Below are 26,336 nucleotides of genomic sequence, written 5' to 3' on the forward strand. Positions count from 1 at the left end.
GGAGCACATGTACCCCAATGTTCATAGCAGCACTCTCCACAATAGCTAAAACATGGAAAGAGCCTAAGTGTCCATCAACAGATGAATGGATCAAGAAGATGTGGTTTATCTATACCATGGAATACTACATGGCAATGAGAAACAATGAAATCTGGCCATGTGTAGCAACATGGATGGACCTTGAGGGTGTTATGCTGAGCGAAATAAGTCAGGCAGAGAAGGACAAATATCATATGTGTGCACGTATAGGAGGATTAGGAGGAACTTAACAGAGGACCAAGGGGGAGAAGAAGGGGGGAAATGGTGGGGGAAAGGGAGAGAGGCAAACCATGAGAGACTCTTGAATGCTGACAAAAACTGAGGACTGATAGATGTGGGGGGGAGGAGGGATGGGCATGGAGGAGGGCACTTGTGGGGATGAGCACTGGGTGTTATGTGGAAACTAATTTGACAATAAACTATTTGTAAAAAAAAAAAGATCTTCTCTCTTAATAACTTTCAAATATACAATACACTATCTTATTATTTACTACTTCTGAAAGAGGGAGGGAGAGAGAGAACACGAGCAGGGATAGGGCAGAGAGAGAGGGGGACAGAGGATTCGAAATGGACTCGGCAGCAGACAGCAGAGAGCCCGACGTGGGGCTCAAACTCACAAACCTGAGATCATGACCTGAGCTGAAGTCAGATGCTTAACTGACTGAGCCACTCAGGTACCACACAATACAGTATTATTAACTGTAGTCAGCATACTGTACATCAGATCCATAGAACTTACTCGTCTTATAGCTGGAGTTTGTACCCATTGTTCCCCTACCCTCCAGTCTCTGGCAACCACCTTTCTACTCTGTTTCTAAGAGTTCACTCACCCTCTTTTTTTTTTAGATTCCAGGTATAAGGGACTGACCATTGTGAAAGCATTTGATAGACATTATAACATTGCTTTCCAACAAAGTACCAGTGTACTTTTATTCCACTGGTGTATGAGAATTCTCACGTCCTTCACAACTTTTCCTTATACAACTTAAGAAAACCTCTTTGTTAATATCATAGATAAATTTATTTCATTTTAACTTGAATTTCTTTTCTTATTAAATAAATTAATTTTTAAATGTTTTATATTCTGTTTGTATTTCCTGTTTTGGAAATGTTTGTGACTTTTTACATTTACTAAAGTTTGTGTTTTCTTGCTGAAATCAGTTTTTCATTTGCTTTTTTGCTCAGAGGCTTTTTTTCAACTTGAAATGTGCAATACATTTTTCCTTAAGTGTGGTGCTTTGATCTTCTTCCATATAATTCTTGAACCGTTGCGAGATTATTGGGTGTATTATGTTATATCCAAACCAGAGGACTGAGTTTTTATCCAAGTTTTTGATTCATAGACCTCTTTGAGACTCTGAGAGCTGTGAATTTACAGGAAAAAAGTACCTAAACATATGCACAAAAATTTGGAAGGTATTAATTTTTATACTATTAGACACTGATTATACATTCTTACTTATGTGATTACACATAGAAAAATATTTGAGAAACATTCTTTACAAACCTGTGTCTCTCTTATAAATTTTTTAATGTTTTGCTTATTTTTGAGAGAGTTAGAGAATGATTAAGGGAGGGGCGGAGATGGAGACAGAGGATCCAAAGTGGGCTCTGCATTGACAGCAGCGAGCCCAAGGCAGGGCTTGAACTCACGAACTGTGAGATCATGACCTGAGTTGGATGGTCAACCAACTGAGCCACCCAGTTGCCCTGATCTCTCATTAATTTTTAATGCAAAAATTAATACCTGCTTTATGATGAAAAGGAAATAGAACGAAAATTTCTGAGCAAAGCAAAACTTCAGCTTCAATTCAGCCTATCACTAATTTCAGTGTGAAAACTGTTGAGGCTTGACTTATAGAAGTAGGAGAATGTTTGAGTGGTTTTTATATGATGATGTATGTGTCATGCTTGACATCCAGTCCATTTTGAATTTTATTTTGTTTTGGTGGCAAAAGTGTTGTAAATCCTGGCTTGCAAAAGCACACCATAGCAAATGGAGTCAAAACTCTATAGTACACTCTGCCAAATGAGGGTAGTCTTGAGTTGAGAAATAGTTGAGTTCAGGAGGAATAATTTCCTCTGTCCCCAACTCACTGAGGCTGTTATCTTTGGCAAAGTCGAAGACTTTGATGTTCATCCATATTGCCAAATTTTGGATTATAAATCCACATTTCAATTTTAAGATTATATTGATCATGAATAATCTTTAAAAGTTTGGCACATGTTTGCTTCTGCCTGCCAAGAAATTGGAAAAAGTTTGGGCACCCTTAACTCCAGATTGAGGGAAGTCTCTCTTTGGTGTTAGAAGAATACTGAACTTCTAGTAACCCACCTCCTATAGAACAGGGGCACTTCATTGTCGAGCAGCATACATAATATTGACTGCAGGGCTTTAGCCAGGAGATATGGCCAAAAATATTGTCCAATATGCTAACCCGTGACTGAGAGGGCTTTCCTGTCTTATCTGAAAAAAAAAAAAGAATTTTTTTTTTAAAAGGAAGATTTCTTGCCCAAGTTTAATCAAGCGTTTCAAAACATTCCTCTGGAAATCCAGCCAATTTCTTTTCAGTAAGTGAAGAACTATTCTCATTCTGCTCCTATTCCTTGATGAAAGATCCTAACAAATGATTCAGCTACTCTGGCCTTGAAGTCGATGCTTCTCATAGCATTAGGCAAGCCATCATTTGGTATCAGTGGCGCAACATTCGGCACCCGTGACTGCTGGTGGAGAAAGCATCCAGTGACAGTGGCATCTGGAGCTTCTTATCCAAAGCAGCAAAAACAAATGGACAGCCAAAGGTCAGGGATGCTTAGTCTGTGCCCAGGGTTCTGGAACTTTCTCCTAGTCAGATATTTACTTGGAATACCATTTTCAAGATGATGGTAGTTTTTGGAAATTTCAAGAGGGTCTCATGAACAAGGAATCCCAGTAAGAGAGGTGGCTATGCTGAGCGCATCAGAGGCCTCACTAGCTGGGGAGTTATCAGTTCCTCTCAGACCTGCTTCAAAATATTAACATTTATGAAGAAATGGCAGTTCTGGGGTGAGTGACATTATTTGCAGTAGGAGCTCCTTCAATTGCTTCAATTTTTCTTCGTTCCAAACCACAGAGCATGTTACCATTTCTAGGGACATGGCTTCTCCAAGTTCTTTCTCCATCTGTACGGTTTTTCTGCTTTTCAAGTTGGTAGGCAGCCTATAGGTTATTTTAAGACATTTTGAAGGATCAATATGTGTTTTTTCTTCCTTTTTAAACTTATTTTACATTTTATTACACATATATAAACAAAAGCAGAACCCCTAGTCATAATGGTAGGAATGTTTTTTCTTTCTCATCAGTGGGAAACTCTTCTGGATGTTAGAACATGACACGAGTGACAATCAAATATTATCTGATGATGTAAAATATCTTGAAAACTCAATAATTTAAAAACTTAAAACTTCTCCCCTATGGCTTCAATTTCAAGAGGAAAGTTGAAAGGAAAAGTCACTCTACACCCCACTTTCACAGTTACCATGAAGGCCAATGGTCAATGAGCCACAGATTAAGAAACTCTGGTTTAAAATGATGCTTTATTCCAAGTATTACCAAGACCACCCAGACTGATTATTCATAATTATTATTGAATAATATCTGCATTGTTATTATTATTAAATACTATTTTCAGGGGCGCCTGGGTGGCTTAGTCGGTTAAGCGTCCGACTTTCGCTTAGGTCATGNTATTTTCATTTTCATTGATTTATAGAATCACTTTAATTATGTTTTAAGTTCTTATTAGTACTCTGATCTGTCTTGGTTCATCTGTTTTAGTCCACTCACTTAGCTGTCCTCATGTTAGCATCTCTGTGTTGTAATGTGTAATCTCTTGTAAATATATGTTTTAAAGTATGTTTAAATACCTGGCAGAGGGCGCCTGGGTGGCTAAGTCGGTTAAGCCTCCGGCTTTGGCACAGGTCATGATCACACAGTTCGTGGGTTCAGGCCCCGCGTCAGGCTCTGTGCTGACAGCTCAGGGCCTGGAGCCTCCTTCAGATTCTGTGTCTCCCCCTCTCTCTGACCCTCCCTTGCTCATGCTGCCTCTCTCACTCTCTCAGAAATAAATAAAACATTAAAAAAATTTAAATACCTGGTAGAAATAGTTATCCACCTCTCCATTCTATTCTTTTGCAAAATTTTCTTGACTAGTCTCACTGTTTTACATTTTTTTTCTGAGCTCTAGAAGTATTTTGTTAAATTTATAAAAACCTTTTATAAATTAGATTGAATGAGATTAAACCCAAAAATTAATTTGGGAAAAGAATGAAGTATACAGTCTTCTTACCTGGATACTTAAAGTTGCCCTTAGCTTACTGATGCTTTTTTCATTTTTTTTAAAACTTATTTTGAGGCGCCTGGGTGGCTCAGTTGGTTAAGCATCCGACTTCGGCTCAGGTCATGATCTCGCGGTTTGTGGGTTCGAGCCCCATGTTGGGCTCTGTGCTGACAGCTAGCTCAGTGCCTGGAGCCTGTCCTTGGATTCTGTGTCTCCCTCTCTTTCTGACCCTCCCCTGGTCGTGCTGTCTCTCTCTCAGAAATAAATAAAAACATTAAAAAAAAATTTTTTTTAACCTTATTTTTCCTCTGTATTTCATTTTGGATAGATTTTATTGCTATATGTGCAAGTTTATTATTTTTTTCTCAATGTCTAATTTCCATTAATTCTATTCAGCATATTTTTCATCTCACCCTTTGTAGGTTTTTACTTCTAGAAGTCCATTTGGGTCTTTTGTATATCCTCCATGTCTCTAGTCAACTTTATGAACATAAAGAATACAGTTAAAATAGCTTTTAATAACTTCTGCTAATTCCAACATCTGTGTTAGTTCTCGATTGGTTGTGACTAAATGATTATGCTCTTTACTATGTTTCCATAACTTTTAATCTTGGATTTGATGCCAGATATTGTGCATTTTACCTTGTTAGGTGCTAGATATTATTAGAAATCTTCTCACTTCGTTCTGAGATGTAGTTACTTAGAAACAGTTTGACCCTTCTGAGTATTGCTCTATAATTTATTAGGCAGGTCCAGACCTGTGCTCACTCTGGGGCCAATTATTCTCCATGACTGAGTCAGAACCTCCCCAGTAATCTACGCAGTGCCCTGTGAATCTGGCTGGAGGGAGCAGGTGCTATTTCCAACTCTGTGTGAGTGCTAGGCACTGTCCCCTTTTATCCTTTCTGATGGTTCTTTCAGATGGCATAGTTCTCTCCCATACATCTGATCAGTGCTCAGCTAAGTACTTTATGGGACCCTGTGCAAACCTCTTTCTGTGCAGCTTTCTCTCCTCTGGTCCTGTGTCTTATGTATGTTAGGTCCCTTGGTCTCCCTAGACCCTCAGTTCTACCTTCTCAATCCAGAGAGTCTGTTGGGCTATTACCTCCCCTTCTCTGCACCAGAGCCTGGAAACTCTCTCAAGGTAGTGAGCTAGGTTAATGATCAGACTCACCTCCTTTGTTTTCTACCCCTCAGAAATCACTGTCCTTTCCATGGTATTGCGTATTTTGAAAACTGTTGTTTCATATATTCTGTCTAGAGTTCTTTAGGTTGTTTTAGGTAAGAGGTCAAGTCTACACTGCAGCCTACTCCATCTTGGCTAGAAGCAGAAATACTCAAAGAAAATTTTTTGTGCCTTTACTTTTTTGATCAAGATTTTCTTGCTTATTTTCTACTTTCAANGGAGGTCAAGTCTACACTGCAGCCTACTCCATCTTGGCTAAGCAGAAATACTCAAAGAAAATTTTTTGTGCCTTTACTTTTTTGATCAAGATTTTCTTGCTTATTTTCTACTTTCAAGGGCTTGTTAATTCAGTCTGGGATCATAGACCCAGCTTTCTGAAACATAATATTATGAATCTTACAACTCTTTTCAAAAAGTTTTTTTTTCTGACTTCAACTTTGTAATCACATATAGAGAAATTATATATGCTGATCTGTACATTTAATTATCTTTAATGTTACCAACATTCCGTTTATTATATAAGTTTGCCATTCGTCAGTTCCAAATTTTAATTACTCTTTTGATTGGTTGCTTAATATTTTAAAGTAATTCTCAGTAGAGGTACATAAATCTTTGCATATGAAAGAATACCTGTCACCTTCAAGCATAGATAATAATTTCATTATTCTTGCCAAATCTCTTCTCCTCAAGATTCTATAGACATTGCTCTCTTCTCTGCTGGTGAGTACCATTACAGCAAAGGTTTACCTGCAAACAAAAAGAAGACTGAGATTGCCATCCTGGTATCTGACAAGACAGAATTTATGTCAATTCATGGTAAATATAACAGTGGGGATGGTGCAAATGATTTCTTCCTTGACCTAACTCTCTAAATCTGTGTTGCTTAATTTACAAACATGTTATATTTTCTCTAGTTACTAGTTTTTAGCTTAATTCTCTTATGATCAGAGGACATATTTTTATTCCTGAGTTGAGCTTGGCTCCATATGATCTTTTGTGGTATCTGTGCCTTGTGAACTTGAAAAGAATGTGTATTCTGTAGTTGTTAGGTTTTTCTTGATGTTCCAATCAGAAAATATTTTATTTTAGTAGATGAGTTTATATATATTGCTCTGACTGGTATTTCATTCCTAGCTTCATCATATTGTTTTATGTTATATTTACTCATATCTTTGACCTTCAGTTTTTCAGTTATTTTAATATTTAGAATGAATTATATTTTATTCTAGAGTTCACCATTATTCTAATATTTTTACAGACAGTCCCTGGTTTATAAATTTTTGATTTTATGATGGTGCAAAAATGGTACACATTCAGTAGAAACCATACTTCAGGGGAGCCTGGATGACTCAATCGGTTGAGTGTCTGACTTCGGCTCAGGCCATGATTTCGTGGTTTGTGAGTTCCAGCCCAGTGTCGGGCTCTGTGCTGACAGCTCAGAGCCTGGAGCCTGCTTCGGATTCTGTGTCTGGCCCCTTCTCTCTCTGCCCCTTCCCTGCCCCCGCTCTGTATCTCTGTGTCAAAAATAAATAAATGTTAAAAAAAAAAAAAAGAAACCATACTTCAAATTTTAACTTTTGATCTTTTCTCTGGCTAGTGATATGCGGTTTGATGCTCTCTTATGGTCCTGGTCAAGCTCCCAGCCAGCCACGCAATCTCGAGAGTATAAACAACTGATATGTTGACAGCCATTTTGTTTTTCACTTGCAGTACAGTATTTATTAAATTACATGATGTAGGGGCGCCTGGGTGGCTCAGTCGGTTAAGTGTCCGACTTCGGCTCAGGTCATGATCTCACGGTTCATGGCTTCAGGCCCCGCATTGGGCTCTGTACTGACGGCTAGCTCAGAGCCTAGAGCCTGCTTCAGATTCTCTGTCTCCCTCTCTCTCTGACCCTCCCCTGCTCACACTGTCTCTCTCTCTCTCTCAGAAATAAATAAAACATTAAAAATTTAAAAAAATAAATTACATGATGTATTTAACACTTTATTGTAAACTAGGCTTGTGTTGGCTGATTTGCCCTATTGTAAGTGAATGTGAGTGTTCTGAGCAGATTTAAGGTAGGCTAAGCTGTGATGTTCCTTAGGTTGGGTGTATTAACTGCATTTTCAGCTTATTCTGTTTTCAACTTAAAATGGATTTATTGGGACATATTCCCATTATAAGTCAAGGAGGATCTGTATGTAATTCTCTTAGTCCTCATCTTTTACTTAGGTTCTACTTCTTAGTTTGTTGGCTTTAAATGGCATCTTTGACTTCTGCTTATTACCTATGAGGAAATTAACCAGCATATTGAACTTCCATCTCTTGTATTTTACCCTTTCTTCCAGTTTTATTCTTGTATTATTTCTACCTACTTAGAGCATGTAATATATGTAATACTGTTCTTCTGTCCTTATTCACAGTTTTATTTTAGAATAATATATTTGCTGCTAACCACTTGTCCATTTCTAAAATGTTCTCAATCATCTCTTAGTTGGAGGAATTAATTCTTAAATAGATTTCTTAGGATTCTTTGAATTCTTGCATATTCATTAAAGCATTTTCTATGACCTTGACAGTTGAAAAACAGTTCAACTGATAGGAAAGCCTTGTTTCATACTTTCTTTCCTTGAGTGTCTTGAAAATGTCTCCCATTCTTTGTTTTTTTTATGTTGCTGTTGGTAAGCTTAATGTCAACCTGATTTTCTTTCCTTTTCAAGTGACTTGGTCCTTTTGCCTAGAGGCTCAGAAGATTTTAATTATTACTATTATTATGATTTAAAGTCTAAGACATTTATTAGTTCTGTCTCAAAAGTGACTGTGCTGGATCAATTTTCTTAGGTATACAGCGAGTTCTTTCAGTCTGTACATTCAGACCTTCCATTTCAGAGACCTGTGAATTACAGTTTTAAATATTTCTCTGTTTTATGTTTCCTCTTCAGGGACTCCAATTATAGATATTATTGAACCTTATTTACATATCTTTTGTCTATGTTTCTCTCTGACCCCTTTTCTTTATCCCAAATTATCTTCTTTCTTTTCATTATTACTCTTTACATGCCTTCACATACTTTCAGTTATAATACTGTCCCTTCATTTATGAGACTTTGTCTTTTCTTTTAGTCTCTTCCCTTAGTTTGGTGTCGGAGTTTTAAATTTTTTGACTCATGGTATTTTTTTTATATTGGCAGTTGGTGATTTAATTCTATTTAATTTATGTTGAAGTATCATGTAACAGTTTTCTTCTGCTTTGTGGTTTGGTTTTCCTTCCTTCCTTCCTTCCTTCCTTCCTTGCTTTTTCTTTCTTTCTTGCTTTCTTTCTTTCTTTCTTTCTTCCTTCCTTCCTTCCGTCCTTCCGTCCTTCCGTCCTTCCTTTCTTTGCCATAATGGGGAGAATGTTTTCATCTGTCTGAAGTTTTTAATTTTCATCTCCTATTTTTTAAACTTCCATATTAACTAGGTTTAGATGCTGGGTTCTTTTTGTTGTTCACGTGTGCATAGGTCAGCTTTTCCTGGACCTGCAGAAGTAGACAGTCTGTGTGAATGGGGTTTCGATAGTTTCAATTATTTCTTAGTTCAAGAATAGTTTTATTGCTACAGTAAAGTGCACTTTTTTTAAGTTTATTTATTTATTTGTGGGAGGCACAGAGAGAGAGGGAGAGAGAAAATCCCAAGCAGGCTCTGCACTTGTCAGTAGGAAGGCTGATGCTGGACTCGAACCATGAGATCATGACCTGACCTGAAACCAAGAGTCAGATATTTAACCGACTGAACCACCCAGGTGCCCCAAGAAGTGCACCTTTAAAAATAAATATTACCTTGTCTTTCTGGTCCACCTTCTTGTGATTCTACGATACTAGGTTGTTTCAGTAGGACTCTGATCTTTTGCCTCTTTCTTCTTTCCCTTTACCATCCATCTTCCAAAAGACACCCGTTCTTCATCTGCTCCTGTCAGAATTGGTGCCTGCCTGAGATTGCGCTCTTGTCCTGCACACTATCCAAGCCCTTCCTTTTGAATCTTCAGTAACCTGTCCTCTGTTCCACTCAGTATCAGACCTGTATCTCAATCTTTTTCATGCAGGGCAGGGCCCTCTATTTCTGGTTTTATATTACCAAGTGCAATGTGAGTTCTTTCCCTCTTATGTTCCCTCACCTTCTTCTGCGTGATCCCAGCCTGACTCTACTCGAGTTGACACTGGTACTGACTCCTCAGGTCTCAGATGGTTATTTCCTCACAGTCACTCAGGATTTAAACATGTCCTATCTCCTGCTGATGTTGTGGGCTTAGGCATTGAGTGATTTTACTTTCTTTCCTTGTCAGTATGGTTTCTAAGGAGAACATGTGGGGAGATTAAAATTTAGATGCCCACCATTATTCTAGAAATCTAGAAACTCACGTGTTCTTAGGCTCTTGCTCCAGTTTAAGAAAAACAGCCCTAGAAACTCTAGAAGAAGCATATAAATATAAATGTGCAACCATATTATAAGATGATTGATGACATGAAGACATTAGGGACTTCTGTCCAGTAGCTCTGCATTCAAAGACTCCCAAGGGAATATATACGTGTTTTTATGTTAAAGCAAAATATTTAAAGAATGATGTATTATTCTTTGATTCTCTACTTTACCAAACTTTTTAATAAAAGAGCATCTGCTCTAAGTCCATAGGATGTAGCGTTCTGAGGCTTGGTTCAGATTTTTTTTTTTTTGGCCAGGTGGTTTCGCATACAAGGATGCTACATATTATGTCTAGTTTCTTCTGTTTCCTCTCATGGAGTCTAGTGTTTGCCCCCTGGGTGGACATGGGGAGAGGTAATAACTGGGAGTGAGGGAGGAAAAAATGTGATGGGCTAGTTCTGAAGACAGCTAATGGGAATTCATTGCCCATTTTATCTGGAGTGTGATCTCTGAGTCCCATAGCTACAGGCAGACAAAGCAAATCCATCTTTTTCTTTTTTCTTTGGGACCAGGTTTTGGTTCTTCCGGTAGAACTCAGGAATGTGTTGTTCGTGTCTTCGGCACTGGCATTAGTGAAAATCCCCTGGAGACTTTGGCATCTGGTCTTTAGTTTCCAGCGCTCTTGCCAGTTTTCATCTTTTTATAATTCTTCATGGGTATTATCATGGAAATTGGAAGACAGGCATATTAGGCCCTGCTGGTTTGCCCTGAGACTAACCCAGAAGTCCTACTGATTATTTTTCAGTAGTGAATAGGAAAAGATGATATTTAGGGGACTGATGCAGTTATTCTTAGTAATATTACTTTTTTCTTAAAGCAGCCTACTTTAAACATTTAATAAGATTTCTTAATAAAAAAATACATGAAAACAATCTCTCCATGTATAACTCTATATCAAATGAATGTAAGTTACATATTTCCTCACGAAATTTGGTCAAAATCTTATAATTCCCATGCCTAAATTCTTTATTCATGGTTATGTATGCATGTTAAAATGGCTTTTCAAGGGGCATGGGATTTATGCAAACCCGGTATCGCCTGGACCCACATAACAAGGAAAAGACGTCCCTCTAGGAATTTCACTGGTACAGTTGACCCTTGAACAGCACAGATTTGAACCACATGGGTCCACTTATACACGGATTTTTAAATATGAATACAGTGCAGGACAGCAAATATATTTTCTTTTTTCTAGTTTACTTGATTATAAAAACATAGTATATAATACATATAACATGTAAGATGTGTGTTAACCAACCACTTATGTTATTGGCAACCAGGGTTCAAGTCAACAGTAGGCTGTTAGTAATTAAGTTTTGAGGCAGTCAGGAGTTGTACATTGAGTTTTGACTGCACAGGGGTCAGCACCCCTAACCCTCACGTTGTTTATAACGGGTAAAAAATGTGATCTTTGTGGTTAGATGCGATTCAGATCTTATCTCCTCCATTTGTTATTTGTGTGACTTTGGGCAAGTAATTTATCCGTAAGTTCCTTCATGTGTACAGTGTAACATTAGGAGTACCTACCTCACAGGCACTCATGTGCGCCTTTAGTGAAAGAATATGTATAAAACACCTAGCACAGTGCCTGGAACACGGTCACAGCTCTGTGCTGAGATGAAGATGGTGACGATGATGATGATACTTACAAGGAAGTAATAGGATGGATGTTACCCTGTGGGTGTTTCTTGAATTTTTTAATCAATAACTTTTTTTTAAATTTCATTTCTGAAAATATCATCATGCCTGTTTCTATTTCTAAATATTTGATATTACTTTTCAGGGTGTGGCTCTTTATGACAGATGGTCAGCAGCTAGTGGCAAAATGAGTATGGAATTTAATAGCATTTCATTTATTTATGGGAAATGTTTTACTGCCCCACCCTTCAACTAGTTGGAAAATGAAAGTCAAAAACTGGAAACTCTATTTATAAATGGACAGTGCTGTGATCTCAGTGTCTGAAACTGTAGACTTTTAGAAAATATTTATAGCATATTGGAAACTAGTCACCAATCAGTGTCCTGTTATTTTTAAAGCCAATCCAGAGAATATGACATTTGAGGTAAATTAAAATTGAATACTAAAACATCATCAAAGACAGTTAACTGTATACCATATTATGTAAGTTTTTAAGAGAAGAGGGTAGAGGAAATGATTATCTTTTTTGTTAATAGAGGCATTTAAAGTAAATGGAGATATTTGGTAATAGAGCCTTGAAAATAAGCTGAATGAATGAAAGGGTAAGACATTCAAGGAGATAGTGAGGCCACACCTCCATCTTAGTAAGGAGACAATTTAGCATAGTGGTGAGAAGTTGGAAATTCGTGAGTTAATTTGCCCGAGTTTCAAACCCAATTCTATCACCTGTTCAACCACACGATCTTGCAAATCACTTAGTCTCTCTGTGCCAAGGTTGTATCTGTGTCCTAGTGTCAAGGATTAAATACAATAATACATGTAAAGCATTTAGAGTGGTATGTGGCACATAAAAAATGCTCAATTAATACTAGAATACGAGCTGCTATTATTCACACTAGCCTGGCTCAAACAAACCACAACATAACTCCAGTTTGGTTGTTAGAGACATGGATGAAACATGCCCATTTCACAGGTTTAAAGGTAGGTCTCTGTCATTAAGCTGTCAACGTGAACAACATGCTACAGTTCTTTTTCTCTACATAATTCTTTGTCTACTTACTGCCATAATAATTAATGTAAGCTGGGATGGGTAGTGAGCATTGCACGGTAAGGATCTTTGAACAGCCCTTAGGTGCCTATCTTAAGAAGCTAATTAGAGAGCTCTGCTTTGTCCTAATCAGTCTGGAGCCCAAACATTTCCCATAGTAAAAACACCCATTACCTGGCCATAGTAAAATGAGGCCACTGAATGAATTTGTGTGATTATTGAAAAATCATTTCCCTTGAATGCTGAGAACAAACTGAGGGCTGTTGGGGGTGGCGGAGAGGGAAAGGGGGGTGATGGGCATGGAGGAGGGCGCTTGTTGGGATGGGCACTGGGTGTTATATGGAAACCAACTTGACAATAAACTGTTTAAGAAAAAAAAAGAAAAATCACTTCCCACAAACATCATCAGTCATTATTTTAGAGATTTACATTTTGCAAATGGAATCAACAATCTGATGAAGATAGTGTTCCTTGTATAGCATACTATACCTTATCTTTAATCTGAAAAATAGGGAAAATCCCTAGATAGTAGATAATAATATATTTTTTTATATGCAGTTCATAATAAGTAGACTATGTGACTTAGGTATCTTTGCCACTGATACTTTTTTGCAACACATGGGAGAGAATATGGTAACATGTCTTAGAAATTGGAGTTATAGCTACACCAGTGTATATCATAAGGGGAATTCTTACCAGCAAGAAGAATGGATGGGAATATAAATGTTCCATTGTGTCTTCATATTATTCTTATATCTGTGTCTCAGGTTATAGTCTTGTATCTGTGGTTATATTCTTCCCATGTCTGCAGAGTCAGTATCCCATTTTGCAATAAAAGGTGTTCTTGTTTTGATGCTACCAGCTTATTCAGCACATATTGTATCTCAAGCTTTATACGTTTGTGCTTTATATAGGCTGCTTCACTGAATTCTCAAAATAGTTCTGTATCCACAGTTCTTTTATCCACACTCCGNCCTGAAAGGCTATGCCCTTAAAGGCAATGCAGGACTGCATATCAGAGAGTGAGACCTTCAGAACTGGAGGGGGACCACAGATCACTGAAGCAATTGACAGTGTCCACTTTCTAGTACTTTTATTGTATGGAGATAAAACTTTTGAACGGCATAATGTACAAACTAATCATGAAGTACTACAATATTTGTAGCATTACCTATAAATGCATAGATACGTATAGAAGATAGAGATAACATGTGTTGTAATATAACACTAATCAGTCCTGTAAGCAGTTATGAGTTTGATGAAGCCACTATTTATGTTTAAGACTGTGGTGATCACATAGTTGATTTCGCTGTAAACTGTGTCATGGACATACAAAACACTTTTTTTCCAATCTCATTATGGTATACACATCTCTGAGGAAGTGTATCTTATGCAAAAAACAGTTGTGTTCAAGATACTTCTATCCCTATACAGGGGCATATTAAAGGGACTGACTGTAGGGAGTTATCAATGGATTTCTTAAGATACTTTCTGAGGACCTAGGACTTCTTTTCATGGGGAGGCCATTATCATTATCATTATACATGGGCTTGTTACATAGATGTCCTAGAAGCTAGTCACCCATCTTTTGCTCTTTTGAAGAAAATCAAGAAGATAGAACATATAATCAAATGTGTTAACTTAAATAACAAGGCTCAAGATTATTGATTCTCATCTTGAGCTGTGTGTTAAAATCAGCTGCATTTGTGACAAGGATATCAAGATAGTTCACTTGGGAAAGAATAATCTGTTCAATAAATGCTCCTGGGATAACTGGATATCCACATGAGAAAGAATGAAATTGGATCACTACCTCACAGCATACACAAAAATTAACTTAAAATGGATCAGAGACCTAAATGTAAGAGCTAAAACTATAACACTCTCAGAATAAAATGTAGAAGTAAATCTCTGTGACCCTGGATTAAGCAGTGGTTTTATCGATAAAACACCAAAAGCAACAAAAGGAAAAATAGATAAGTTGGATGGGCCACATCAAAATTTTACACTTTTGTTCTGCAACTGATACTATCAAGAAAGCAAAAAGACACCCCAGAGAATTGGAGTTAGCATTAACAAACCATGTATCTGATAAGGGACTTGTATCCAGAATATATCCATCCCAATCATAAATTATAAAAAGACAATCCAATTTAAAAATGGGCAAGGTATCTGAATAGACATTACTCCAAAGAAGCTGTACAAATAGTCGATATCCACATGAAAATGAAAATGTAAATCAAAACCACAGTGAGATATCACTTCATACTAAGATGGCTATAATCTAAAAGACAGACATTAACAAGTGATACTGAGGGTGTGGACAAATTGGAATGCTCATACCAGGTTGGTGAGAGTGTAATGGTACAGCTGCCTTGGAAAACAGTTTTGCAGGTCTTTAAAAGGTTAACACAGAATTATCATATGACCCAGCAAGGCCACTCCTAGTTATGTATCCAAGAGAAGTGAAAACAAATGTCCATACAAAAACTTGTACATGAACATCCATAACAGCATTGTTCATAATAGCCAAAAAGTGGACCACATGTCCATCAACTGACGGGTAGGTAAAGAAAATATGTTACATCCATACAATGAAATATTATTCAGCCACTTAAAGGAATGAAGTACTGGATAAATGTTACAACATGAACGAACCTTGAAAACATTATGCTAAGTGAAAAAAGCTAGTTGCAAAAGGCCACATATTCTATGATTTCATTGCTGTAAAATTTCTGAAATAGCAGATCTGAAGGAATGCTATATATTAGTGATTGCCGAGAGCTTCTGGGAGGGTACACAATTTTTATTTAATAGGGGAGAAAAAAATTAGATGTGTTGATGCTTGTACAACTCTGAATATTCTAAAAATGTTTACCTGTACACGTTATGTTCTAATGTTTGTTTGTTTGTTTAGTACACACAGGGAAGGGGAAAAGAGAGAAGGGAGAGAGAATCCCAAGCAGGCTCCACACTGTCAGCACAGAGCCTGATGTGGGGCTCAAGCTTACAAACAGTGAGATCATGACCTGAGTAGAAATCAAGAGTGGGATGCTTAACCCACTGAGCCACCCAGGTACCCCCTAACTAAACAATTTAAATGAATGAATTGTCTGATTTGTTAACCATATTTTAATACAGGTAATTTTTAAGAGATTACTTTCATAAATCTGTATCCGCAGCCTGAAGTTCATGTCAGTAAGATCACGCTCTTGTGGTGGAACCCATGCATCAGTATTTTTTAAAACTTCTCAGGCAATTGCATTGTATAGCCAGGGTCAAGAATCACCACTCTAGAATCAGGTCTAAGTTAAACAAATTTCTAACTTAGGAAACTCTGAAGGAGTTCCAGTCCCATGTGAGAGGGCTCCAAGGGAGTTTTTTCAATCTTGCTACACAAAGTGTGGTCCTCAGATCAGCAACAACAGGACTGCCTGTACTACCTGCGAATCTGCTGGAAATGCAGATTCCTGGCCCCACCCACTCACATAAATCAGAATCCGCAGTTTAACAGGATCTCCTAGGGATCTGCACGTACATTAATGTTTGAACAGCTCTACTCCAAGCGATGGTCGCAACCCCGGCCTCTCAGTTGCACAGTGGAATCACCTAGGGGTTCAAAAAAGTGCTCATGCCTGGGTTCCGCACCCTGGTGATCTTTCTGGTTACGAGATGCAGCCTAAGCATCTGGATGTGAAATCTCCTCAGGTAATTCTTTGTGGTTTTTTAAAATTTTTTCTAAACTTATTTTTGAGAGAGAAAGAGCACGAGCACATGAGTGGGGGAGGAGCAGAAAGAGAGGGAGACAGAATCAGAAGCAGGCTCCAGGACCTGGGCTGTCAGCACAGAGCCTGATGCAGGGTTCAAACCCACAAACCGTGAAATCATGACCTGAGCCAAAGTCTGGCACATAATCAACTGAGCCACCCAGGCGCCCCGCTCCTCAGGTAATTCTAATGTGAGACAAAGTGAGAGTAACTTCAGTTACAATACTGTTTGGAGACATTTAATGGTGAAGAGAAGATATGACAGTTAAAGGTAAAATAAATATGTAAATATATGGAAGAACACGCATAAAAAAATAGACGTTATTGATGACACAAATTTCCCAAGGCGCAGAGAAGGGATGGCACTGTGACACCAGCGCGAGAGGTTTGCCCTAAAAAGACACAGGAAAAGGAAAAGATAAAAAAGAAAAGACTAAGCATTTTTCTCTCCAGATACAGGAGTGAGATCTTTTATATTATTATTATAGACTACTCACATTTAGATGATCAAAGATTTGTGAGCCCTTAAGAGTGTTTTTAAACTGCACTGAAAATAGGTGCCTGCTTATTGAACTTTCCTCTCTTTTAATCTAAGAAGAGAATGTTAGTTTATTAATACAGCAGTAGAGATTGTCTCCCAATAACCAGAGTGCTGGAGTCCAGTTTCTCAGTTCTGGGGAAACTGAATTCCTGCTGGGAGCTGAGCCAAGTCAAGGGGGTGTTTATTTTTCTGTCCAGGCATCGTCAAATATTGGGCTACACCTCTGTAATGACCAGTATCTCTCTGACCTTTGTTGATCACTTGAGAATCATGACTAAAATATTCCCTGTGCAACACAATGGAGCTTGAAGAGCTGGTCTTTGAGGACCCTGTTTATTACCCGACTCCCAAATACCCCCCACCAGTCCTGTTCTCCAGTGTTCTTCTCCAGAGGCTTGAGTCCCCTTCTCCCATCCAGCATTAGTGTGCTGTGCCCTGGTCTCCACTGCAGTGAGCCACACAGTTTCTGTGCCTTCCCGAGTTGATGTGTGTATGTGTATATGTGTGTGCATAATCACTTTAGGGAAACAGTACCGATAACTTAGTGCAGCATAGTTATTAAAGGAAAACCACAGTCCCTTCCTCTTTCCCTCCCCGCTTCTTTCCTTCTCCCTCTTCCTCCTCGTCTGCCTTTTCTTCCTCCTTCTTCTCTCCCTTCCTCTCCACCCTCCTTTCCTCTCCTCTGCTCCATCTCTGGCATTAAGACCCTGCACCCATTATTGAAGCAAAGCCTTTAGTGTTGAGATTTGAGAACCTAGTGACTCTAAACCCATTATTGTGTTTTCTCCCTTTTGGTAAAGGCGATCCTGTTCTTAAATGTACGTGGGAATTTGCAGACCCTTGGGAGGAAATTACATGATCATTCATTACAATGATAGCTACATTGTAAGCAGGTAGACTACAATCACATTCCAAAGTTAACATGTTTAAATACTACATGCATGTCCTACTTTGGATAGTTTTTCTTGTCTTTAAAATCCTAAACTCTGTAAAATTATCTGAGTTTTCTCCTTGTTACACTTTTAAATGTTGTGTTTGTGGGGCCTTAGAAATTTTTACAAATTATATACTGCTTTTAAGAAATGTTAAAATTTTCCCAATTATCATGATACATACTAGTTACAAAAATCAAAAGTCCTCTATGACCTTACCTCACCCATCCATCCACCCCACTTAACAGTTTGGTGTCTATTTTTCCATGTTTCCATAATTACTTCCCATGTAGGTATGCATCTTTTTAAAACTCCACCTGGAGATATTTCTAAAATCCATCATTTCCCAAAAGGCTAGCCCCAGGAAATTAGTACATGAGCTTGTCTGGGGTTTTAATTTATATTTTGAGAGGGAATAGTCCAAGATTTATGGTATTTTACTCAGTCCCTAAATGTACTTTTGGTTTCCTTGGTTTATTTAATAAATTACTCAGAGCGACTAAGGGTGTTTGGTTACTCATCACATACTGTCTTCTTGCCTCATATCTATAACCACATCCTTATCAAAATATTCCGATTACTACATTTTAAAAAGTAGTATCATAACATACGTAAGTGAATTGGTTGTGTTTTGTTTGGGTTCTGTTGTTGTTGTTCCTTTTTGCATCATGGTGACTCTGCCTGCAGAGATGTTTCCAGCAAATAGTCCATCACCAGGATTACTCACAAACTCAGGTATTCCACATGTCATCTCTTCTTTTAGTTTCCTTATTTTGAAATATCTGCGGCTCTTCTGAGTAATGAAAAAAACATGAATGAGTAACATACGAAGAAACTCTTTCTAAAAGCTATTAGAAAAATATCCTTTATTTAACTGTGCCTAATGCTTTGGGGTATTCCCGTGAATTCTGCTTTTAAAGACAAGTGGTTATGTACTAATATCTTGGCCCTGAAATTTTTGGGTCTTCTTTTGAATTGAATGAATCTTGTTTTTGTTTTCCTTTAGTCCAGAAAAACTCTATCTTTATTTTTAAGTTACCTTAAAATTTTAACGTGCACATTTTACTTAGCTAACTCTAAATGTCATCAGTACTATTAACTTCTTCCGAACAATAAGACTTTATAAAATGCATCCATTCTGATTTCCCCTCCTGACTTACTTGCTATTATTATCATTCAGATTTTAACTCTATTTGCTGTAAACCCACAAACTAGATGATGACATCATCATCATCATCATCATCATCATCATCATCATCCTGTTTAGATTTTCTCACATTCACCCCATTCTTTGCTAATCATGCCTACTTGGATTCAGAGTTTCTGGAATCAGACTCTAGTTCCTATCATTTTGGGCTGGTTGACAGTCTCCAGGACACAAATAGTTAGTTACCTCAGGAAGACAATGGGAAAAGTCCTGGGAAATATGCCCCCCTCCCCTCTCCTCTGGTGCCGAGGGCTAGAGGCACACTGAGTACCTCCCTCCCGCTCTCTAATTGGTGTGTTTTATGTAGTAGAGAAGAACAAGGAAATCTTATAGAATACTAAAGTTAAAAACACTCAATTTGAAGAGCTGATGTTTATTCTGAGATCATATGCTTTCTACCTTTTTTGCTGTTAAAATTGTCTTTATTTTATAAAATCATGGTGATGGTAGTTGAAGTTTGGGGATTTTTTAATTAATTAAATTTTGTTAAAAAGGTTTTTTTTACTTGGCAAATACACAGTTTTATGGGCCTGGAAACCCTGAGCCAGTGCTACAAACAGCTACCTGTGATTTTGGGGTGGGGCTGTCGGGCTGCCTGAAAGCATGTCCTCTTGGTTACATCAGGGACCTTAATGATCATTCAGTTGTATACAAAGCCTACGGTGTTAACAAACAGTAGTTTGCAACCTTCTATTGGATTCTCATGTAGTCCTCTCCCAACAATTGAAATTATGTCTAACAACTTCTTACATAAGGCTAAGTCTATACTAGCAAATGTCCTGAGTACATCATGCACACCCCACATATGTCTGGTGGTGTTAATGCTCTGAATTTTTCAAGAACACCATTTTGAGAGTCACATGATGTAATATTTGACCAATAGCTTTGTGCCTTCCTTACTTGTAACGTAAGGGATTGATCTGTGGTCCCTGAGTTTCTTTTCACCACCAGTGTAGGTTGTGATGGTAGTATTGATGCTGCCATCCGGACAGATGCCCTTTCCTCATCTCCCTGTGAAAGATCAGCGTGAAGTCTACACAGAATGACTTGGGTTCTCACTGCCCTGTTGTAAGGAAGGGCCATGTATAAATACAGCCACATCATTTATTGCAAAGGGTCACAGGACTCTTGAAATTTTTTTTAACGTTTTATTTTATTTTTGAGAGACAGAGAGACAGAGTGCAAGCAGGGGAGGGGCAGAGAGAGAGGGAGACACAGAATCTGAGGCAGGCCCCAGGCTCCCAGTTCTCAGCATAGAGCCCAATGGGGGCTTGAACTCATGAACCGTGAGATCATGACCTGAGCCGAAGTCAGACGTTTAACTGACTGAGTCACCCAGGTGCCCCAAGGGTCACAGGACTCTTATTTTTTAATTGTCATATGCTTGATACTGAAAGTCTTATTAGATGATCAGTCATTACTATCATGGAGACAAATGATGAATTGAAGATGCACCAACTACAGAGTTTAGAGCTCTCTGAATGCATGACAAAGTTGTTAATTGGCAAATTTGTTATTTCCTGTAATGTGAGAAAAGGAAGTATTAAAAATCATCATATTGATTTGAGGGAGGAAATTAACGTTTTCTAAAAAATTCTCTTCTAGTGAAGGAAGCCCATCCCCCAGAAAGGAGCTGCTGCATAACATCGACCCAAACTTTGTGGACATTTCACCATGTGAGTACCTTGTTTATTGCTACTAAATTGAATCTCTTTGGCTCACAAACATGGTTTTATTGCCTCGTGTATGTCTAGCCTGACATTCTTTTCCACTTGAGTTTGCTAACAGGGTAAACAGTTCTCCGTAACACCCTCTGTACTGATCGCACTGTGGCTTCAGTGTCACGGAGGGTAAATTCTGTTCTTGGCTCTGCCTATTACTAGCTACATAACCTTCCAGCCATTTCATCTCCCTGTCTCAGCTTTTCCAGAGGATCCTAGAGGTTCCTGCTTACTGTGAACGTCATGGTATTGTTGTTGCCCTCTTCTCACCTGAGAGTTCCAGAGCCTTCTTCCAGGAAACCCAGGGTCAAATAAGCCTCCACATCATCTGATAGAGCTGGCCAGGTGCTGCCCAGCACCTGCTGCATCTGACAGGTGTAACTCACCCAGCAATCCTGGAATAATTTAGCTGGATTCTGGCTACTGCCTAGAAGAAGCCATAGGTAGCCCCATTGATTCTGCAGGGAAAGAGGCCATTTGTGCTCTCAGATCACTGCAGTGTGTAACCATCCTGTGTAAATACCATGCTAGTGGCCCTAGGGACCCAAGCCTAGTGAGTATGACCTGGAAAGACTTAACTCTTAGGCTCTTTGTCCAGCCTCCATCATAAAGCCTGGTGTCTTCAGAAAATAGTTCTCCTCCATTCCTTTCATTCATCGTACACCCCCCTCCTTTCTAAGCGTACTGCCACCCCCTTCATTCGTTCCTTCCTTCAGGCTCTCCTTACTTCTTTGTCCTCTCTAGTCTGTGCCCCAGCCTGCCACAGGGTTTCCCTGCTTAGACAGTGACCCCACAGTAACTCTGTGTCAGCAGGCATCCACGGCCCCGCTCTCCCACCGGCCATTCCTTACCCTGCTAGACACTTGCCTTTTCTAAGCATGCAGATCATCATATTTTTGTCTTGAATATGCTCTTCTCTGTGAGTGAAACATCTTTCCCTGTCCTTCCACAAGTTCTCCTCATTCCTTAAAACCTCATTCCTTAAAACCCAACACACACGTCCCATCTATGTGAATGCTCCTTGGAGCCCCAGAAAGTCCTACCTCAGCATCCCTTTGTACGTATATGTGTATAAAGCCTTCATTGAGTTCTTATTCATCTGTTCATCCTCATAAGTTAACTTGATTGCCACGCACTGGGAAGGCCCTCGGTAAAAATTATGTGGTGACTAATGGAGGAGCCTTGGGATAGAATTAGGACCTAAGTAGAAGTATTAGACTTGGAAAGGAAAGAGCTTGAGGCGGTGTGGAGAAACTGGAGTCAATTCTGTCCCTGAGAGAGACACGGGTACTTCTATGTCCATATGGTAGCCACTAGCCATTTGTGGCCATTGAACACTTGAAATGTGGCTAATTGTGGATTGAGATGTGCTGCAAGTATAAAATACACATCAGATTCTGAGGATTTAGTATGAAAAATACAAAATATTCATATTTCACAAAATAGATAATAAAATATTTACTACTTGTTGAAGTGGCAGTTTTCACCTCTTTCCTTTTCCTGTGGATAACAGAGAACTTAGAAATACATATGAGTTTGCTTTATATTTCTGTTAGTCTACAAGGATTGTTCTAGAAGGTGCTAGGAAGTGATTTGATCAGTAGTGTGAGAGGAGCAGAGACCTGTGACTAGTTACTGAGACCACGACATCCATGGTTTTTAACCTCTTGCTCCAGCACAGGAAAGGGGTGTGGCACATTCTAGTCTGTAACTGGCTCATGAGAGCAGTGAGATCAGAATCTCTCATGATGGCAAGAAGGGAATAGAGGGGGTACAGGAATGGTTTTTAAAACTTGCAGGTAGTTTAATGCACTGAGAAACCCCCACATTGTAATGGTTGCCCGCTGTCTTTACCAACTTAAGTTCCATCTGCAGATGAAAAGCCTTAAGCCCCCTCCACTCACCTATCTGAATTTTTCTTAGCAGCAGAAATGGGCGCTTCAGTTGTATATTTCTGGGTAAGCTGGCCGTAGCGCTGTCTGCTGCAGGTTCTTAGTGTGTACGACCCGCTGTGACTCTTGCTACCTTCCCTAAAGTGCCACAGCTAAATCACAGCATGACACAAGGTTTCTCCAGTGTAAATATTAAGAAGGGCATGGCAATCAGAAGAGAGAACCATCTTAGTTTTGCCACCCATAGATTCTAGAGCCTTGAGCAAGTCCCTCTACTTCTCCTGGTCTCAGTTTCCCACATATTAAATGATGGACTTTTGAAGACCCTTTACTGCTGTCACAGAGTCAGGGACATTTTGTGGCCTTTGTTTGCTCCCACCTCCCCTCCTTGAAGCCCCCTCCAGATCTCCCCGTTGGCCTTCCCTGCCAACTAGGGACTCTTGCTCTACTCCCACTTGTCATGAGGACCATTGTCTGGTGCTGGCACTGACGTAGACAGGGCACTCACTTCTGTCTCTGCCTGCAAGTGGCCAGGTGCCACTCTTCCTCATACATGGGCAACACCATGGGCTTTTCTCCCCAGGTTTTATGTTCATTTCAATCCATTGTGCAGCAGAAGTTGATAAAAGAAGAGCTATCTTGGGGGCCCTGGTCCTTTATAGGAGGATGATACAAGCTCATTTCCTTTTCTATGCAGCTAATGGGGGAGGGGAGTAATTAAATCCAGCCACAGGAAAATATGTATTTATAGGACAACCAAGTCTTCAAATTTATAAATTATTTTCCCAAAGTTTATTTATTTTTGAGAAAGACAGCACCAGTGGGGGAGGGGGAGGGGGGGAGAGAGAGAGAGAGAGAGAGAGAGAGAGAGAGAGAGAATCCCAAGCAGGCCCCACACTGTCACCACAGAGCCTGACGCAGTGCTCGAACCCACAAACTGTGAGATCATGACCTGAGCCAAAACCAAGAGTCAGAAGCTTAACCTACTGAGCCATCCAGGTGCTCCAAATCCCACTTATAGGGTATGTTTTATGAATATGTTCTATAGGCTTTGTGGAATAAGATCATACAGAAGCCAGTATAGACTATACATTAAAGGTTAACAATTGAATCATGTTATCACAAACCATTTCTTTTGTTTCTGACCCCAGCACTTCCTAGATTGTTTGTTCTCCCTTATAGCGCAAGAGGGTGGTGTTCTACCTCTACCTTCCCAAAAGCCACTTATTTCACCAGTTGCCTCACCTGTGAAGATTGAATTACATGATGTCTGAAGTCCCTTTCAGCCTTAGCATTCTTCAGGGCTCTATTTAAATAGGATCTCAAAGGAGCAAAACCACTGACTCAGTTTCTCTCCTTTTCCACCCTTCGCTCATTGATAGGCAGTGATGTAGCCAAAGCATGATTGTAAAGAGATGAATACAAGTGAAAATGTTAGAAATATTAGAAGTGCTAAAGTAATTTGGGAGCACCTGAGTGGCTCAGTTAGTTGAGCATCCAACTCTTTATTTCGGCTCCTCTCTCTGCTCTGCCCCCTCCCCCACTCATGCATGTGCTCTCTCACTCTCTCTAAAATTAAAAAAATAAGGAAAAATAAGAAAAAATAAGTACAAGAGTAATTTGAATTATAGGATTTCATTATTATGACATCCTGCCCACTTTTCTGATCCCTGCTATGAAACATTACTGCATCAATCTACTTACCCATCTGCTCTCTCCCCTTTAGTGGGTCTTATTGGAGGTCATAGACCAGTATCTCCTCCTATCATGAATCAGAGGAACAAGCATTAGACATTTTCCAGGGGAGCCCTTCCTTCTATGTAATACCAGATCCCCTGAGAAGCTGGCCTTTGGGGGGTTAGCAGCTATACCCCCTGCCTCTTATTCTAAGGTGCCCCCAAGGCCCTTCCTACTGGTGGAGTTGGGGCATTTTTCATGTCCCTTGGTACTTTTTGGGTTGGGCATTAATAAAGATATTTCTAAAAGACTGGAACTCAGACATAAACACATACCAGAGTTCATAGGATTTCTCATAGGCCAAGAGATTCTGTGGTAAAGCGTAAACAGTCTCAAAGAACCACAGGTCACACTCATTAGGCTGGCTATTATCAAAAGAAAGGAAGGAAAGGAAGGAAGAAAAATAACAAGTGTTGGTGAGGATGTGGAGAAATACGAACACTTATGCACCATTGGTGGGAATGGTGGTGGGACTGTAATGCTGTAAAACGCTTATGTACTGTTGGCGGGAATGTAAAATGAAAACGCACAGTTGGTGGCATGAAAGGGTGAACAAAATGTAGTACACACGTAAATGGAATATCACGAAGCCTTAAAAAGGAAGGAAACTCTGACACATGCTACAACATGGATGAACCTTAAGGACATTTGTGAAATAAGCCAGTCACCAAAAAAAAAAAAAAAAAAAAAAAAATACTGCATGCTTCCACTTCTATGAGGTACTTATAGAGACAGAAAGTGGAATGGTGGCTGGAGGGGGGCTGGAGGGGGCGAGATGGGGGTTTAGTGCTTAATGGGTGTAGTTTCAGTTTTGCCAGATGAAGAGTTCTGTGGTTGGGAGGGGGGTGTTGGCTGCTCCACAATGTGAATGTACTTAATGCCCCTCAACTGTACATTTAAAAGCACTTAAGATGGTAAATTGTATATATTTAAAAAAAATTTTTAATGTTTTTATTTATTTTTGAGAGAGAGAGAGAGAGTATGTGTGTGCACAGGAGTGGGTTAGGGGCAGAAAGAGAGGGGGCAGAGGATCCAAAGCAGGCTCTGCACTGACAGCAGCAAGCATGTGGGGCTCGAACTCATGAACTGTGAGATCATGACCTGAGCTAAAGTTGGATGCCCAACTGACTGAGCCATCCAGGCACCCACAGATTATATGTACATATTTTTAACTACAATTAAAAATAAATAAAATGTAAAACAAAAAAGCGTAGAAATTCATGAGGACAGGGTCTATATCTTTTTCATTTACTGCCATATTCCCAGTGCATAGCACAGAGTCTGCCATGAGAGTAATTTCTCAATAAATACATGTTAATGAGCGATAAAAGATCAACAGGCTAAAGTCATTGTCTTACTGTCTCAGTGTTTCCTGAACCTAAAAGTACCTCCAGATGGCAATTCACACCCACCTTTTCATCGTTGAACTTGCATCCTATATTTTGTTCCTAATAAAAATAGCTTAATTACAATTAAGAAGTGGCTTGTGACCATTAACATCTTATCCAGATATCTGAAGCTACTTATCCAGGTTATAAATGCTCACCCTCACCCTTCCTCTGTATGGAAAATAGCAGCCAGAAGAGAGATGACATGGGGTTTTCCATGCCTTTCTCCAGTCCTTTCCCCAGGCCTCCTCGATAGACAAATACATACATTTATAGAGTCCTGCCTCTGTGCGCAGCTCAGCCTGACTTCCCCTCTGAGCCCAGGGAGCAGCTTCTCCTGGCTGCTTTCTTTGTGTTCCCTTCCTGGCAAGTTCCCTGTCACTGTTTCGCTGGCCACTGTACTCTCAGTGCCCCAAATCTGATTCTGCTTTTATCTCCACCTCACCCCCCACCCCAGGGCCAGTATCCAACGTGTGGGCTGTA

The 26,336-nt window shown here is 39.3% G+C and overlaps 1 protein-coding gene across 1 annotated transcript in view; it reads left to right on the forward strand.

Moving 5' to 3' along the window:
* ARSB (arylsulfatase B) overlaps nucleotides 1-26,336 on the forward strand; it is a 151,271-nt gene that overhangs the window by 70,325 nt on the left and 54,610 nt on the right. The window contains exon 6 of the mRNA XM_077759839.1: nucleotides 20,721-20,791. Within this exon, the coding sequence (XP_077615965.1) occupies nucleotides 20,721-20,791 (71 nt within the window). The remainder of the gene's footprint in view (nucleotides 1-20,720; nucleotides 20,792-26,336) is intronic.

Source organism: Crocuta crocuta, unplaced genomic scaffold, assembly GCF_008692635.1.
Source record: "Crocuta crocuta isolate KB4526 unplaced genomic scaffold, BGI_CrCroc_1.0 scaffold162, whole genome shotgun sequence".
Lineage (NCBI taxonomy): Eukaryota > Metazoa > Chordata > Mammalia > Carnivora > Hyaenidae > Crocuta > Crocuta crocuta.